At 40.2% G+C, this 17358-nt stretch overlaps 2 protein-coding genes and 1 long non-coding RNA gene across 5 annotated transcripts in view; 1 reads left to right on the top strand and 2 right to left on the bottom strand.

Annotated features, from left to right (window-relative positions):
- coa8 (cytochrome c oxidase assembly factor 8) overlaps positions 1–2864 on the bottom strand; it is a 3640-nt gene extending 776 nt beyond the window's left edge. The window contains exons 1-3 of the mRNA XM_007574883.2: positions 2590–2864; positions 1329–1526; positions 39–102 (exon numbers count right to left, since the gene is read on the bottom strand). Of these exons, the coding sequence (XP_007574945.1) occupies positions 39–102; positions 1329–1526; positions 2590–2715 (388 nt within the window). The 5' untranslated portion in view covers positions 2716–2864. The remainder of the gene's footprint in view (positions 1–38; positions 103–1328; positions 1527–2589) is intronic.
- On the top strand, positions 1558–10693 carry bag5 (BCL2 associated athanogene 5). 3 transcript variants are annotated; one of them, XM_016662245.1, is made up of 4 exons: positions 3449–3783; positions 3858–4257; positions 7235–8128; positions 9615–10693. In XM_016662245.1, exons 2-4 carry the CDS (start codon positions 4226–4228, stop codon positions 10153–10155), a joined length of 1467 nt encoding a protein of 488 aa, XP_016517731.1. In that variant the 5' UTR covers positions 3449–3783; positions 3858–4225; the 3' UTR covers positions 10156–10693. The 3 variants fall into 3 exon arrangements, with proteins under 3 accessions (XP_016517730.1, XP_007574947.1, XP_016517731.1); XM_016662244.1 differs by lacking the exons at positions 3449–3783; positions 3858–4257 and adding an exon at positions 1558–2013; XM_007574885.2 differs by lacking the exon at positions 3858–4257 and having other exon boundaries at positions 3447–3783.
- A 5914-nt stretch (positions 10694–16607) lies between these two features.
- Positions 16608–17358, bottom strand: part of LOC107833331 (uncharacterized) — a 7333-nt gene continuing 6582 nt past the window's right edge. Inside the window, exon 2 of the long non-coding RNA XR_001659054.1 lies at positions 16608–17287. This is a non-coding gene — a long non-coding RNA (uncharacterized LOC107833331). The remainder of the gene's footprint in view (positions 17288–17358) is intronic.

Here is a 17358-nt window from a genome sequence, read left to right as displayed (position 1 = left end):
ATATATATATATATATATATATATATATATATCCTCACCATCTTCTCCACGCAAAGTCAAGCCTTTTGCCTTCAGCTGTGAGATGATGAAAGCTTCTTTTTCCTGTAGAGAAGAGGAAAACAAAGTTGTTTTCTGCTTTTAAACTGGCTTCTGAAATGTATATTCACTTCTATTCTCTGAGTTCTTGTTGTGGTTCCTGTTTAATGAATTACTGCATCAGTAATGACATGGAGATCAGCCACTGGTTCAGTTGAGGTGCAACAGAAGCCCAGGTTGCTTTGGTAGCTGCTTTTAGGTCGTCTGCCTAGTTGGTTCTGGTGTCTCTCATCTTCCTCTTGAAAACCTTTTAGATACTTTCTATGGGGTTAAAGGTCAGTTTGCTGACTAATCAAGCACAGTACCACCACGGTATTTTTTTAATTTTTTTTTTTGGTATATTTGGCAGTGTGGGCTGGTACCAAGTTTTGCTGGAAAATGAAATCAGCATCTCCATCCAGCGTGTCAGCAGGAAGTAGCATGATGCTCTCTAGAATGTCCTGGTAGACGGACAAAAGAAAACCCAGTTGGCCAATAGCAGCAGGTGACCAGGATGGGATCTTGATTTCTAGATGAAATGGAAACTAAACTTTCATCTGAAAAGAGAATATTGGACCACTGAGGCACAGTCATGTTCTTGGTGTGTAGGATTCATCTGTATCCAGAACTCAGGCCAATCCTTTGTGAAGCTTCTCCAAATTTTTGGACAAATTTTGTTTGGAAATCTACTTAAGTCTGCAGCTGTCCCTTCCTTCCTTCCACTCAACTTTCTTTCACTCTTCTTCAACAGAACTCTATAAACAACCAGCTTCTTCAGCAATGACCTTTCATGGCTTGGTGGTTTGAGTTAATAAAGTGAATAAGCCAGAGTAACTGCAGAGAAACAATGCACACACAGAGAGAACTTGCAAACTCCATGTAGAAAAGACCTCAGGCTGGGATTCGAACCTATGACCATCTGACTTCATGGCATGAATCTATATATGAATTTCAATTTCTGAAATGAGTGAAAATAATATGTACAACTTTTACAAAAAATATATTATTGTTATTATTATCATTATTTTTAGATGTACCTGTAGGAACACTGAAAGCATAATTATTTTAGTATATTTTCTACAGACTGTTGTACATTGCTGCCCTCTGCTGGTAGAAATAAGGCTCTACACAGCCATGAGCTATGAATTAAAGAAATTGAAATCTTCTGGGAATTTTACCTGTAAACAATATATATGCTTATGTAACCCGATAAACAAATCAAACAAAACTAGTTGGAAAACGTGAATTCAAACCTTGCTGAAGTTGACATTCTGCCTGGTCCAGAATATGTGATTCCAGTCCTCGGTCTCCTGCCTCAGTTTTCTCAGCTGCTTTTCCAGATCAGACTCGTTCTCACTGATGCGGTAGACAATGGGTCGCAGGTTTGACAGAGAGTTTGGGGGACCGATCCAGTCATGTGAGGAGCTGGGATCCGGCCTTGATGCAGACATCTACATATATCAAAAAGTGGGATGGTTACAAGCCAAAGAAGCACTTAATTTTAAAAAATATATATGATGCGAGTTGTTTACAACCACTTCTCCTTTAGTTTGAACAAAGACTCTGGAAATAATTTGCCTTCAGTGAAAACATCTTTGTGTTCTCCACCAGTGAGGGTGAACACACCGCTTTTGATCCTCTCTCCTTCAATGATAACCACAGTTTGAGCAAATGATGCACTGAACCTAAAGTGCAACTAAATAAAATGATTCAAACAGGATTTTTTTTAAACTCTTCGTTTATGGTCGTCACTTTGCAGAGTGCTAAAAAGAGGGAATGAATACTTTTGCAAGGCATTGCAGTTGTCCTGTGCACAGATGGACGTCACAAGTCTTTAACTGAGATGATAAAACGCTGTGCTTATCATTTCTCAGCAGCCGTCATCATGGGAAAAGCAAGAAGAAAAACACGATCCAGGAGGCAGGGGCCAGGAAAAAGGTACACACACCTGAAACACACAGCTTCTCAGCAACCAAATGACTTATACCTAGATTATTTTCTTTCCTCATCCTTCTGTCGCTTATTTAGATTTAATGTTCTGTTGCATATATGCAGATAGCCTCACATATTACTCCAGATTTTTTTAGTAAACAGAGAAGTTCAGGGTTAAATTTCTGACTGACTGCAACACAAGCCCAAATCATCACCACCCCCCTTCCACCGTGTTTTATACACACATGTGTTTGTGTTGAGATGCTGTTTGGTTTCCTCCAAATACATATAGACTGTTAATGTAGGAGTCTTGTGGTTTGTTCAGATGAAAGGGGGGGACGGAGAGCCATTAAAGTTGGTTACTAAAGTTCAGATTATGACGGTTAGAGGCGACTGCTTACAAATATGGGAATGGTTTCAAGGAGAAAACAACACAACACAAGCTTGAATAATCTTGAAAATGTACCCGCTCTCTTTGATATTGAGTCAACCCATGCTTTTAAAATAAACTAGGCAGTAACAGTGGATAGTAAACGCTTTAAGCGAGTAGTCTACACATAAAATAAAAGCTCTGATACGGACCTTTATAGGTTTTTTCTGCTCGGAACTACAGAGCCGACTGCTGGCTCCTGATATTTGGTGCAGCCGCAGAGGGGGCAGCAAGAAACCACTGACGCTCCTCCAGGTCGCCGCTGCTTTGTTTGCCATTTTAATTACCTCGACATTAATCCGTATCTGTGATAAAGGAGAAAAACATTGTGCCCTTTGCTAGCACAATGTGCTAGCGCCCTCCTGTTTCTACTCTGTTCAGACAAACTCTACTACTTCGACAAATGTTCCTGCCAACAGCTCCACCTACCGGTCGCTGTCACCCTAATGAAAACAACTTGCCACAACAGCGTGCTCTAGCTGTCCTTTGAAAACATGCTTTATTAAATATTTATACCTACAGACTTAGTCTTTACCATTATATCTGAACAAAAAATATAACATTCTACACAGAAATTTAACAAATATAATTTTGTATCATGATTAATAAAGCTTTTTCTGATTCTTCACCAACTTCAGGTAATTCCCAAATAAATTATATGGGGTGCGAGTTTATTTGTTTAAATATTTACCTGTGAATAAAAAACAATGAAATGTAATTAATCAGATTTTTTTAAATAAAAGCTCCAAGGTGCAGATCGATTATAATAGTCGACCAAGTCGAAACAAATACAGTGTATTAAAGTCAGAGCGCATAGACAAGGGGAGAGTATTTCGTTGGATACCTCGGTTCCTTATTACGTTTAATCAAGTTAACGCAATGGGGTGTGTAGGTGCGCTCGAAAACCTCACCAGCGCGCACCCAGTTCTTAGAAACCCCGCCCGTATCCCAGGTGCTTTCGGACGTACTTGCCTCTCCTCTGACCACTTGAGACTGCGATAGTAAAAGGAGCGCACCAAATGTTGGACAACAAAAACTTACACCGAGTTAGAAAATTGCAAAGTCGCTTATCAGAAAGTCGGCACTTCATTGTATTTTTCTCACTATGTAAAAATAATTTGCATGCGTTTTGCAAACATTTATACATAGATTGCTTTCTAATTACATAGACAACGTAAGTAAATTACCGTATACTAATTGGGAAAAATCCAACTCCGTGTAAGTTTACACAGTTGAGCAGGAAAGTAACTGCTAGAAGGTAGCTAGGTAGGCTAATGTTAAGCTTTAATCAACGAAGGAGCGTTCTATCCCACAGCAGTTCAGATGGCTGTACGCTGGTTATGCAGGTAAGGAGGAGAGCTGGTATATTTTTAAATTGAGGGGTTATTTTAGATCTAAAAACCCGTTTTTGTTTCAGCAGGTGGGGCAGAGTCAGGTGATCATCGGCACTGAAACACAAAGGTTTTAACAGTGGATGGAAGCTGTTTTTTTGATCGGTGCTTTTTAGGTTTGAAATCATTCATTTAATCTGTGTGTATGCTTTAGTTACGCATTTATTTCTAAACTAAGTAGCTTTAAATGGTAGTAAATGAAGACCGTGGTTTCTATCGTGGGAGGGGCGACACCATTCCAACCGCAGTCATTCAGTCAGTGACAGAAGAAGATTCGGTGGTGAGGTAGTGAAGCTGACCGGGAGCATAACCGAAATTCCTGCCTTCGTCTCACCACGTTCGGAAGCCTTTTTCTTTCACGGGCCGATCTGGCTGATGGAAACAGAGCTCGGCCAAAATGTGCGCGAATGTGTTCGGCGTTTTGAAAAGGTGAGACCTAACGATGATGTGTCGGTGTGTGTGTGAGCGGGGATGCAGCTGACAGCATCTGGAGATGCTTCGAGGTGTGTGCGCGCTGGTTCCTGATCCCTTAGCAACCAGTCGGCCGATCGGGGTATTCCGTGGTGACATAATGCGCAATGCCGGTGCAGGCAGCCTGGAGCTGGGGATGGCGCTTGGTGGTGGATCGCATGTTACCTGTAGCCCTGTAAGCCTTCATGCTGGGTGACCGCTTGCTACTAGCTGCGGACGTTATCGTTCGCATCTTCCCATTAGTTATTTTCCTAATCTTGAATGCCGTGAGGGAAGCAGGAGAGGAGTGGCTTTCCATGCTGGATTTGTTTTTCCTGAGCTTATCCTACTAGATATTCGGATTTGGAAGCTTTCGTCTGGCATGTGATCATCCACTATTCTGGAAATGCACATCCCCTCGCCCTCTTACATAATGGAATGTTGACTCCAAATAACATTTATTCCAACAGTCATTATGCTGTTGATAAAAATAAATAAATACATTACCGGTATATTGTGGAACAGCACCTGTTTTCTAGGACCATGAAACTGTGCTCTTTAGCATGCAGGACAGAGGGCCCATAGGACCAGGGTGGGAGACCTCTGCCCTTCCAGACTTGAGGGAGTTAAAACAGAATTTCTAATTACTTTCTTTTATCAAAATCTTCACTTTGGCAACCCTAACATAGAGACCGGGTCACGGAGTACACCAAGTGCTGTTGTTTGTAAAATTTCACAAAAATAAATAAATAACAGCAATAATTTGGGTTATTTAGCCTGTAGAAAAATGAGGGCTAATTTTTCAGAGTCATATTTTCACAATTTTATTCATTCATTTATAAATGGGCTAATTTTTCAAAGTCATATTTTCACAATTTTATTCATTCATTTATAAATGTCATACCTTCAAACCAAATATTTAGTTAGCAAGCTAACTGTTAGTTTGAAGCTAGATATTTAGTTAGCAAGCGAAATACTTAATTTAACAACTAAATATTTAGCTCTGAACTTACAAAACATTTAGTTTACCAACTAAATGCTTAGCAGACTGAGTATATATGTAACTTGGAGCTGCATATTTAGTTGGTTCATTAAATATTTAGCTAAAAAGTGACACATTTGGCTTCAGAAATTATATCAAAAGAAGAACATCCGAAATGACAAAATATTATATGAATTCAAAACAAATGACCAAGAGGTTGACATGAGTATATGGGGAATCATGCACAAAACTATGAGAGCTTCAAAGAAATCAAGCTAAAGACAGAACTACAACAATGAAACTAAAAGACACAGAAGGCATCAATCACAACAGAGCTCAAACACACAGAACTACAAAGGTTGTAGTTAATAACAGTCAGCTTATGGTGATTTGTGCAATGATATTTTATTTAGCTGGATCCGAGGAACTTAGGGGTGATTTAACATTTAATCAGGAGTCTGTAAATGCATCCGCAGACACCGAGCAGAGAGTTTGTAAAGCTGACTTGCTGGTTCCAAATTTCTCTCTAAGAATTAGGAATAAAGACAAAATACTTTTTCTAAGTTGAAAATGTAACCATCTTAGTAATAAAATTTTAAAAGAAAACTATTTTCTCAAAAGCAGCCCAAAGATAAATAACTGCTGCTCTGCCTTACTTGAAGTGTTCAGATAGATTCAAATCCTTTAGGGTTATGGCACAGATGTGTTTCTAGAGCTAAACCCAACCAAAAGGCATCGCAGCATATCTCATTTAGTATCTTGGAGGACAGAATATATTACATTAAGTTTTTTTTGTCTCTATTTTATGTGATTATTTCCTGCTCAGTTTTAGAACATGATACTGTGGATCCTTGTCATTGTTGCTTTGCTAAATTTAGAATTTATGATTATTTGTATGAAATCTGATTTGCCACAATGGTACTAAATATTAGGGATATTTAGCTAGCGATCCAGCTAGCGAGCTACCTACATAACTATCTAATTAGATTGCTAAGCCACTCTTAGACAGTAAACATTAACTGTAAACCTATCTGTGTGTATTGCCAGCTAAGTATTAAAGTAATAGAACTGGACTAAGACAGATTAGTGTTCTTGTAACGTGTCACTTCCTGTTATTTGACAATTTCCATGTCCTGTTTAAAAGTTGCAGCCTATCTAGAAGCTTACACATTTTGAACTTCCTCTTGCTGTTAGCACTATAGTGCTTTCACTGATCTGAAAAAAAAAAAAAAATAAAACTGTCCAAATAAATATTGGACATTGAAATCCTCAACTAATTTCAATGCTTAGTTGAGGATTTTTAGTTTTTCTGTTAGATGGTGGTCTAATTCAGCAGGTAACCTTCAACACAATCCTGTCTCCACTCAGACTTGAGACTTATCCACACTTAACCCGGAATTTATAAAAATGAATATCTCTCCCACATTGTTTTAAAAGAATATCGTACACATGGGATTGTTTTCAGAAAAGTTTTCATCCTTACGAACCCACACAAATCTGCCACTGTGTTGTTTTAAACATGCCAAACACATAGGGGGCAGTGTAGCAAAGCTAAAACATCAATCAGACTGCTTGAAAACAATCCCAACTTTTAACATTAAACATGGCGATAGGAGGTGCATTTGTGTGGACAGAAATATAGATTGAAATACTTTTAAGTAGCGTATTAGAAAATAACGTTATTAAAATACAAGATGATGCCGATTGAGATTGTCATATCAACTATGCGGATATATTGCCGCTTTATTTGTTGCAGAATCTAAGTTTTCCCATGTACACATGCAAACACAAATATACAGTTTTCTCAAATTTCTTGCTTAGTCTGACTTTTCTTAAATAATAATTTGTAGTGATAAAGTTCTCATGAAAGGCCAAAACCCATAAAAATTTGTTTTCCCAGACTTTTGGCTACGTGTGCACAAGGCCTCAGTGCTGGTTGCTAATTGATCTGATTTCATTGTGCTTCTTTTTCAGTCTCTTTGGGAAACCTTTTGATGGTGGAAAAAGGATGGACCATGGCGGTCCACAGGACCAGCAGCAGCATCCGGCGGAGCAGCAGCAGCCTTACCATCCACAGCATCCTGCAATGATGAGACTGTATGAAGTCCAGAAAGAGGTCTCGACTCTGGGGCCGCAGGTCTGCACCTTCAGCGGCCTACAGAACGACCGAGAATACAAGCGCATGGAGCGCGAGCTGACCCAGCTGCTGCTGCAGGTGGACCAGGTGGACACGGAGGGCAAGCTGGAGCTGCAAGGAGCGCGCAAGAGGGCTGCGCAAGAGGTGGAGGGCCTCCTGCGGTACCTGGAGGAGAACGCCTCCCACCCGTCCCGCCTGGCCATCGAAGATCTGAGCATCGCGGCACGGGAGCTGGTGGACGAGCGGGTGGTGGCACCGCAGCGGGCCGGCGGGGTGGCGGAAATAAACGACGAGCTGGTGGATGCCCTTCAAGAGCTCGTCCTCAGGCTCACCCAGATCAAGACTGAAGGCCGGGTGCCGCTCCGCAAGGCGCGCTACCGAGCGCTCACGCGGCTCTGCGCCGTGCAGGACGTGCTGGAGAGCCGCACGCCGCAGCAGACCCTCTCTCTGCCCCTGTCGGGCGACACCCACGAGGCCGTGAACCGCATCAACCAGGTCATGGTGAAGGTGAGCATGGCTCGCAGCCAGCTACTGGCTTTGCTGATGGGGCTGAGCGGGAGGGACAGCTGCGCACACCTGTCCCGCATCCTAACGGAGCTGCAGGTGGAGCTGGACGCCCTGGACGTCTCCGGGAACGCGGCGATCCGGAATTACAGGAAACAGGTGGTGGAGGAAATAAACGGCCTGCTGAAACACCTGGACCTGGAGGGAGAGGGGGACGACACTCGCAGGTACGTCTCAGTTTACTACAACTAAGACTGTCGCAATAAGCAATTTGCTATTGCGACAAATGCAGAATTACTATTGCAACAACACATTATCAGTAGGATAAAACTAACTTGTCTCACGACGGTCTAAACCCAGTTCATGTTCCCTATAATGGGTGAACAATCCAACGCTTGTGAATTCTGCTTCACAATGATAGGAAGAGCCGATATCGGATCAAAAAGCGACGTCACACCGTAATGAGCTCTATAATTTTCATTCTGATGATTGAAGGGCAATTTTGTTTAGAGTCCTCTTCATACATTGTATTTATAGTTTCAATTGTTTTTTTTATTTTTATTCCCGTTTCTGGTTGTCATATTTTATTTTGGATATTTAAAATACATTTCAGTTCTAGTGTGATTTCCAGAAGATTACAGTTTGAGAGGGCGAATCTGTATTAATATGCCATTATCAGTTAATTATTTGAAAATGGTCTCAACAATATTATTATCATTTATTGCAATAATTATTCTGGTCCAGTAACATTTGTTATGTTATAAGCCTAATTATAATGACATAACAATAGTAATACTAACTTTTAACTGCCTGAATTTATAACAAAATAATTCTGTTTTTGATGCCCATCAGATTGTAAATTAATGTTTTGGTATTTAAAATGTAAATTTGCTTGAATCGGCATAAAATGTGTATCAACAGACACTGCTGGTTTACACACACCACTTTGTGTTGTGGTTGGAGCAAAATTTGTGGCAAAGATCCACAAATCCAAAGTTTGTAGAGAGCAGCAACTGTCACATGCAAATAAAATAATTAAAAAGAAAATAAGACATGAAATAAATATGTCAGTTTGTCTTTAAGGTCCTGTTCTAACATCTGAAGCCGCCCTTGCATGTTGCTTGTCAGGACCGTATTAATGGTTGCAGTTGTCACAGAGACAAAATTTCTAATTTTTAAGTTGTACCGAAAAAAAAGTCAACAAGAATAGCATTAAAGGAAAAATATAACAGGCCTCTAAAAATCATGTCCAAATAAATTCTGACTCCATTTCCACAAAATTCTAAAGAAAACATTGGGATTGGACATGGGGATAAATATTGGTCGATTGCCGATCCGCTGAAATTAACAGGCAGATTTATTGATGCACCTCTAATAGTAAAAGTAAATTCAGAGATCAGCAGCTCAGAGATCCGCAGCTCAAGATGCTTTCTTCTCGCGGTGGCAAGAAGAAAGCATCCTGAGCTGCATCCTGAGCAGCTTTGAACTACAAGCGGTTCAAACCACAAGCGGTTCAAAGCTGGTACACATGTTAGAAAACACTTGTACCTGGACATTGCAGCAAAAGATTGTTCCACATAGTTTTGTCTTATGGGAGCTGAACACATATACTAAGAAAGTTTGGAACCCTGTTCTGTTTTCCTTCTGGTTTCCATTATCCAGCGATGATTGGAAGTAGCGCTCAGTATGGTGAACCTGTGTCTGTCTCCGTAGGTACGATTTGGCGCAGAACAACTCCATCCGTGAGATCGAGGCCGTCCGAGCCCACGTCTCCCACTTACGAGAGGGCGTCCTGCGACACTGTGTGGTTGGTGACCTCAGTTTCCGGCCCAAAGCCGAACTCCAGAGCCTCCTCACCCACCTGGACCAGGTGGACACGGCCAAAAACCCGTGCATCAGAGAGGCCCGCCGCCGCGCCGTGGTCGAGGTCCAGGCTGTCATCACCTTCCTGGACCTCCGCGAGGCCCTGGTGTGCCGCCAGCCGGGTCCCGAGGAGCACCCGTCGCACCGGGCCGTGTGGCTGGTCCTGGGCAGCCTCTCCGACCTGCAGGCCCAAGTTCTGGGCTTTGACGGCAAGCGGGCCGACAAGAGCTACATGATGCTGGAGGAACTGCTGACCAAACAGCTGCTGGCGCTGGACGCTGTGGATCCGCAGGGCGACGCGTCCACCAAGGTGGCACGGAAGCAAGCGGTGAAGTTTGCCCAGAACATTCTCAACTACCTAGACATGAAGACGGACGAGTGGGAGTATTGATTAATCCCGGACCACGTTGGGTCGGACACGGTTGCAGGAATTAAAGGAGCTTGAAAATGGAGCGTCATCATTCCGTCAGCTGTAAATATTGCCTGAAATACCCAGAATCCACTGCAGCAGAGCTTTTTTTTTCTCTTTGTGGTAGTCAAGGCCAACCCATCTGAAACTCCTTTTGTGAAACACATTTTGACACGTATTTTTCTGTGTGCTCTTTGTGTGTGTGTGCGTGTGTGATTTGCTTGTTGCTGTCATTGTATTTGGTGTATGATAGTAGAAGCCTGCAGCCAAAGCACTGAGTAACGCTCGTTGTCTTCTCCTCCAGACTGCACTTCATATTGATAAAACGTTCAGTTAGTGATTGTAAAGCAGTGGCCTCTTTTATTAAATTGACTGTCAGTTGCTAATGGAGACAGCTGGTGATACGCTACCAGAGGCAGGGGTGGCTCATCCTGTATAACTAGAAAAACCAGGCAGTAGCTGTGTTTCCGTTCCAAATGCGTGCAAAACTTTGTCTATTGTGTTAGTGTCAAAAAAAAAACACAGGTTGCGGTGTTCCGATTAGATGAGACGCAATAAAAATCACACGTGAACAAGTTTGTTCATGCGGTAAGTCATCAAGATCCATGCCGCGCTTCCAACTTCTTCCTGTTGTCGTCTTTGTGGTTTTCACCAGTGGCAAAAACCACAAAGACGTGAGACGTGGTTCAACAATCTCCAGTTGTTGATCATGTGAATCAAAGAAAATGTTTCCTTTGCAATTTTGCGAAATAAACCAATATTTTTTCTAAAATACATCATCTTAGTATCAAAACTTTATAGAAAAATTAGTTTTTTTTTTAAATAGGCATGTTTCCAGTAAGCAAATTTATTTTCAAAATGTCAAATTGTGTAATTATATGGCCAATGAAAACACAGCTATTAGACATGCTCAATTTGACATTTTTAAAATAAATTTCCTTACTGGAAACAGGCCAATTTAAAAAGAATAACTCGTTTTTTGATAATGTTTTGGCACTAGGATAGAAATTAGTGTATTTCACAAAACTGCAATGGAAACATGTTTTTGCATCACACGACTCACATTATCAACAACAACCAGATGTTGCCACTGGCGCAAACCACAAAGAAGAAAACAGGAGGAAACAGAAAGATCATGGTGCTGCATATTTTTAATATCACTTGAACAAACTTATTCATGTGTGATTTTAACTTATTTCTTATTTAGTGGAAACACAGCAATTGCAAAATTGTGTGGGTTTTTTTTGTTGTTTTTTTACATCAGCAAAATATTGACGTTTTGTGCACATTTCTAATGAAAACGCAGCTACTTCAGGCTGATTTTACTGCATTTTCTACTTTACTACATCTTCAAAGGTCAGATTGCAGAAAAGCAAATGGATCTAATAACATATTAGACAGTAGGAGATTAGATTGCTAATCTACGGTCGTTCTCCACTAAAGAAGCAAGGATCTGAATTTTGGGGCCAACTTCTGATCTCTGATTTTTGTAAAGCTTTGACCTGCCGATGTAGATTTAGATCAGATCTGATTTCTCCCCTTGAGTTTTAATGTAGCCACATCTAATTACAGCATTCAGAATAATTTCTCCTTCACAGCAAGAAGGCCAGAAAAATCAGGTTATCTATCAGGAGGAGAGGCGACATCACACCACAGCAGTTGCTGTAAAATACAGTTTTGATCACTTAAGCATGCGTCAATCTTAAGGTGCAGGGGCCAAATGTGGGCCCCCCTAGTTTTTATGTGGCCCTCTAGTCTCCAGAGCAGAGGAATCTAAAGTGTCTCCCGGTGCCTTTTGCGGCAGGCGGTTGATGCAAATGGAGATTTTTATTTGTAACCAGGGAAAAACTTACAAATAAAAATCTTAAAAATGTTGGCTATGGTACAAAGTATTCAATAACCAAGCTTTTTGTATTCTCTTGTGAGACCTACATCTATTCAGCAGACTTGACGTTTTGCCCCTTGAGATAAAATGTTTGGATACCTCTGCTCCAGAGGGGCACATAAATAGAACCTCCAATAGAACAGCTTTGTGCTTGAATATAATTTTATCAAATTTAAGCAGTTTTTAATCCGTAAACAGCCATATAACATCAGTCAGTCCCTCCACAGTTTCTTTAGATTTATCGATCACAGAAATTCACACAAAATCAGCAGATATCCACATTTTTTGGGGCGCTAACGCAGAATTTTGAGTTTACTGCAAATTGTCGAAAACATTTTGTTTAAGAGATGCTAATCCTCACCTGCAGGTGGCAGTATTTCTTACTTTTAATACAATACTGCCTCAGAATTCATCAAGTTATAATCCACTATCAACAAAGCCACATTTGCCACCATATATTAGTGTAAATACGTCAAAATTCTTTGTAAATATTTCTAAATTAGCACCGAAAAATCTGTGATTCTGATAGCAAAAAAAGTCACAAAATCAATCACCATATCGTGGAGGGACCGCTCAATGTGGAAAGGGCTCAAGAAGTAAAGTTTCAAATGCAGAGACAGCTAGTTATTACTATTTTTAACAGCTGTTGATGCCTTTTATCAATATATTCTGGACAACTGGCCCTTTGAGAACATTTAAAGTAAAGGACAGTCATTGAAAACCACCTTTAGCATCTTATGTTAGCAATTAGCATGATAAGCTACCAAACCAGTAGCTTCAAAAAGATTCCCATATTCGATGACAGGCAGAGTGAGGTTACAACTAGCTCAAACGGAGAAAACAGAGCGACTTTGCTGCTAAGCTTTCATGTTATCAGCCCACGTCTCGCTCTCTCACAGATTTTATTTTCTAAGCAAGCTAAAAGAAATGGTGTGTTTCAAGTCACCGACCTGTCCGTGACTCCCGAGTCTCGGTTTTGGGCCCAGGCCCGCCGTAGCGCCGAAACTCCACTCGAAAAACACAACCTAACAGTTGACAAAGAAGCACTAAAAATCTATTTTAAGATTACTTGGAAGTCATGGAAGAATGTTCTTTTTCTTATCTTTTCTTTTTTAAGCAGAAAGCAGGATGTTGCAGAGATGTTAGACTTCAGTTTTAGCTGCATCTCTTGTCGTCTGTTCTCAGATGTTTGTCCTGACCGTGATATGATCACATAAGGCTGGAAATAGATCAGATATGAATCCTTTCAGGAGAAGCGAGGCGATATTTCGGCGTTGCTGCTTCTGTGGCTTCTCGTCTGTATGTTTGTTTCTACCCACTGCTTTCTGTTGACGAAGGAGCGCGACTGAAGCCTTTTGGGGAAATTGGACAGAAAGAGACCGAGGCGACGATATCCGCAGGACTGGCGTGTAGGGGCGGAAGCTTGGGGGCCCCGCTGGAGGGCCCTCGGCAGGGAGGCACTGACGGAGATCACAGTCGACAGAACCTTCTAGAAACTTCTCAGAGCTGCTGGAGAAGGAGGAAGAGAGAGAAAGGACGTGTAGAGAAGTCTGAAGCTGTGCCTTTTTACTTTTCAGCCTTTTTTTTACCCATCAGTTTGTATAAGACAGTGTTTTAGTGCAGCAAAAATAGAACGCGTCTTTTATGGTATGCATCAATGCACTAGAATAGGACACCAAGTACTGAATGTGTTTTATTGAGAGAGCACTTTGGCCAGTATCACGTCATGTGTGCACTGGTCGGAGTCTATTTTTTTTTTTTTTGTCTTCTCTCCCCCCCTTTTTTATATATATAAATGCGTATTTATTTCCCAACAAAGTTCCAATTAGACTGGCACCTTAATCAGGCAACTATACGAGTGCTTTCTCCTACGGAGTCAACTGTAGCTCAGTAATCTACTGACAGAACCATTTATCATTAGTTGGAGTGCCGCAAATAAGATTCAGTGTTCTGTAAAAATATTCATACCTCCTGGACCTTTTTCACAAACGTTACAAGCCACAAATGTCAATGTATTTTATTGGAATTTTAAGATAGGGAACAACACAATATTTAGATTTATTTATATAATTTATATATTAGGGATAGGATATCCCTAATATATAATCGGTATCCACAATAACCGATGTGGATACCAATGTTACCAATTTGCTAACATGGGTATCAGTGGATGTCAGTAGATAGTTAACATATCGGTATCGGTCCAACAAGTAAAACTGGGCCGATGTTACGGACTGATGTTAAGTTCCATTTTGTTGCCTTTTGTTTATGTGTTTCAGGAGGGGGACAGGATGGGTTTGGTCATTTGGTATTTAAGTGATAGCGATGCAGTGAAGGACTGTGGGGCGTTTAACCAAAGCAAGCAGTGTTGAAAATATGGAGAAACAATATATTATATCTGCGCTTATCAGTCAAAACAGCAATATTAATGTCGGATATCAGTATCTGCCAAAATTTGCTCATCAGTGCATTAAGTAATACAATTTTTTTCCTAACAAATGAAAGTTTCAGAAGCATTTTAATGCACTTTGTATTTACTCTGATGCCCCTAAGTTAAAACCTGTGCACTGCTTATGACAAGACAATCCACTTTCCAAATCTGACAGAGTGGCACTTCTCGTCACCATGGAAACACCATCCCCATGTTGATGCATGTTAGTGGCAGCATCATTCTGTGGGGATGTTCTTCAGCAGGCTTTTAGAATCTGTTCAGAGATATAAATTGAACTCAAATTAAAAAATAAAGAAGCTGATTTAGATTATTAATCACATTTCTTAATATATTTAATTATTAATTAGATTAGTTTGTGGCAGCACTTGAAAGCTGTTCTCCATCCAGTATTACTAAACTTCAGCTATTTTTCAAATAACAGTTTGCTTCACTTTCAGGGAATGTGAAAAAGTTCCAGTGGTTTGAAAACCTCCCCAAACTTCCGTATAAACATATAGGATAAATTCAGCCTCTTTATTTCAAAGTGATGTCTGCACTCCCTACATCGAAGTGCTTTTTCTTTTTTCTTTTCCTTTTTCTTTTTGGCATGACTGTTTACAGCTGAGTTTCGTATTTAGGTCACTGAACTGTTTGGAAACGCAGTGGAGTCTGCTGTTTATACACCAAACCAACATTCACTGCTGTTTATACACCAAACCAACATCCAGTGCAGGTTCAGTTTATTTATGTGAAATGCAAATTAGAGGTTTGTGCAAATATGCAGAAAAACTGCATTTATATACACGAGGCACACCATGTGATGGGCTATAGCTTCATAAAGTAAACTAAACTAAACTCCAGCCTGGGCTTTGAAATGTACAACAGGCCAATCTGCAGATACACTGTTGACGTTTTTGCTTGAAATGATATAAACGGGACAAAAGTACAGCATAAAAATCCTTTTTAAAAACATCTAATCTCCTCTTAAAAATAAATGTTTTGAGTTATCACTCCCCCCAAATGTTACATTTATTGCACTGAAAAACAAATTTGGTCAAGAGAAAAGCATTTAATAAAAAAAGAAAAAGTCACAATCTNTCTCGGAGGCTCATAATAAATGTCAAACTAAGAAGCTTCCGTTCCGCGCACCGCCTGTTGCTGCTAATCAAAGATCGTAGATCCACGTTCTTTGAGCCAATTTGGCAAAAATTGGTCGGGACTTTTTCATATCCCGTGAATATTGGTCGGGACATGTCCCTACCGTCCCTACCCAAACCTACGCCCATGGGTCCAACAAGTAAAACTGGGCCGATGTTACGGACTGATGTTAAGCTCCATTTTGTTGCCTTTTGTTTATGTGTTTCAGGAGGGGGACAGGATGGGTTTGGTCATTTGGTATTTAAGTGATAGCGATGCAGTGAAGGACTGTGGGGCGTTTAACCAAAGCAAGCAGTGTTGAAAATATGGAGAAACAATATATTATATCTGCGCTTATCAGTCAAAACAGCAATATTAATGTCGGATATCAGTATCTGCCAAAATTTGCTCATCAGTGCATTAAGTAATACAATTTTTTTTCCTAACAAATGAAAGTTTCAGAAGCATTTTAATGCACTTTGTATTTACTCTGATGCCCCTAAGTTAAAACCTGTGCACTGCTTATGACAAGACAATCCACTTTCCAAATCTGACAGAGTGGCACTTCTCGTCACCATGGAAACACCATCCCCATGTTGATGCATGTTAGTGGCAGCATCATTCTGTGGGGATATTCTTCAGCAGGCTTTTAGAATCTGTTCAGAGATATAAATTGAACTCAAATTAAAAAATAAAGAAGCTGATTTAGATTATTAATCACATTTCTTAATATATTTAATTATTAATTAGATTAGTTTGTGGCAGCACTTGAAAGCTGTTCTCCATCCAGTATTACTAAACTTCAGCTATTTTTCAAATAACAGTTTGCTTCACTTTCAGGGAATGTGAAAAAGTTCCAGTGGTTTGAAAACCTCCCCAAACTTCCGTATAAACATATAGGATAAATTCAGCCTCTTTATTTCAAAGTGATGTCTGCACTCCCTACATCGAAGTGCTTTTTCTTTTTTCTTTTCTTTTTTCTTTTTGGCATGACTGTTTACAGCTGAGTTTCGTATTTAGGTCACTGAACTGTTTGGAAACGCAGTGGAGTCTGCTGTTTATACACCAAACCAACATTCACTGCTGTTTATACACCAAACCAACATCCAGTGCAGGTTCAGTTTATTTATGTGAAATGCAAATTAGAGGTTTGTGCAAATATGCAGAAAAACTGCATTTATATACACGAGGCACACCATGTGATGGGCTATAGCTTCATAAAGTAAACTAAACTAAACTCCAGCCTGGGCTTTGAAATGTACAACAGGCCAATCTGCAGATACACTGTTGACGTTTTTGCTTGAAATGATATAAACGGGACAAAAGTACAGCATAAAAATCCTTTTTAAAAACATCTAATCTCCTCTTAAAAATAAATGTTTTGAGTTATCACTCCCCCCAAATGTTACATTTATTGCACTGAAAAACAAATTTGGTCAAGAGAAAAGCATTTAATAAAAAAAGAAAAAGTCACAATCTGGTTCTGGAAGTGTGTGCACACCCCTAAACTAACATTCAGATGCAATCGAAGCATTCAAGACTTTTTGAGTTCACTTCTGTTAGTCACACTAAACCTGATTAACCTGAAGTATTTTAGTATCACTGTGAGTCCAAACATAGTCCAAACTCGTGTAATTTCATAAACAGGTGCAGCCGTCCACCTGTGCAAGCCTTCCTCGTTCCTCAGTTTGATTTATTTCTACTCTAGTCTTGACTAAATCGTCTTTTTAAG

The sequence above is a fragment of the Poecilia formosa genome, unplaced genomic scaffold (genome assembly GCF_000485575.1).
Source record: "Poecilia formosa unplaced genomic scaffold, Poecilia_formosa-5.1.2 Scaffold364, whole genome shotgun sequence".
NCBI classification, from domain to species: Eukaryota; Metazoa; Chordata; class Actinopteri; order Cyprinodontiformes; family Poeciliidae; genus Poecilia; species Poecilia formosa.
Note: the sequence above shows the minus strand (reverse complement) of the source record. Positions and strands in the feature narration are given on the sequence as shown.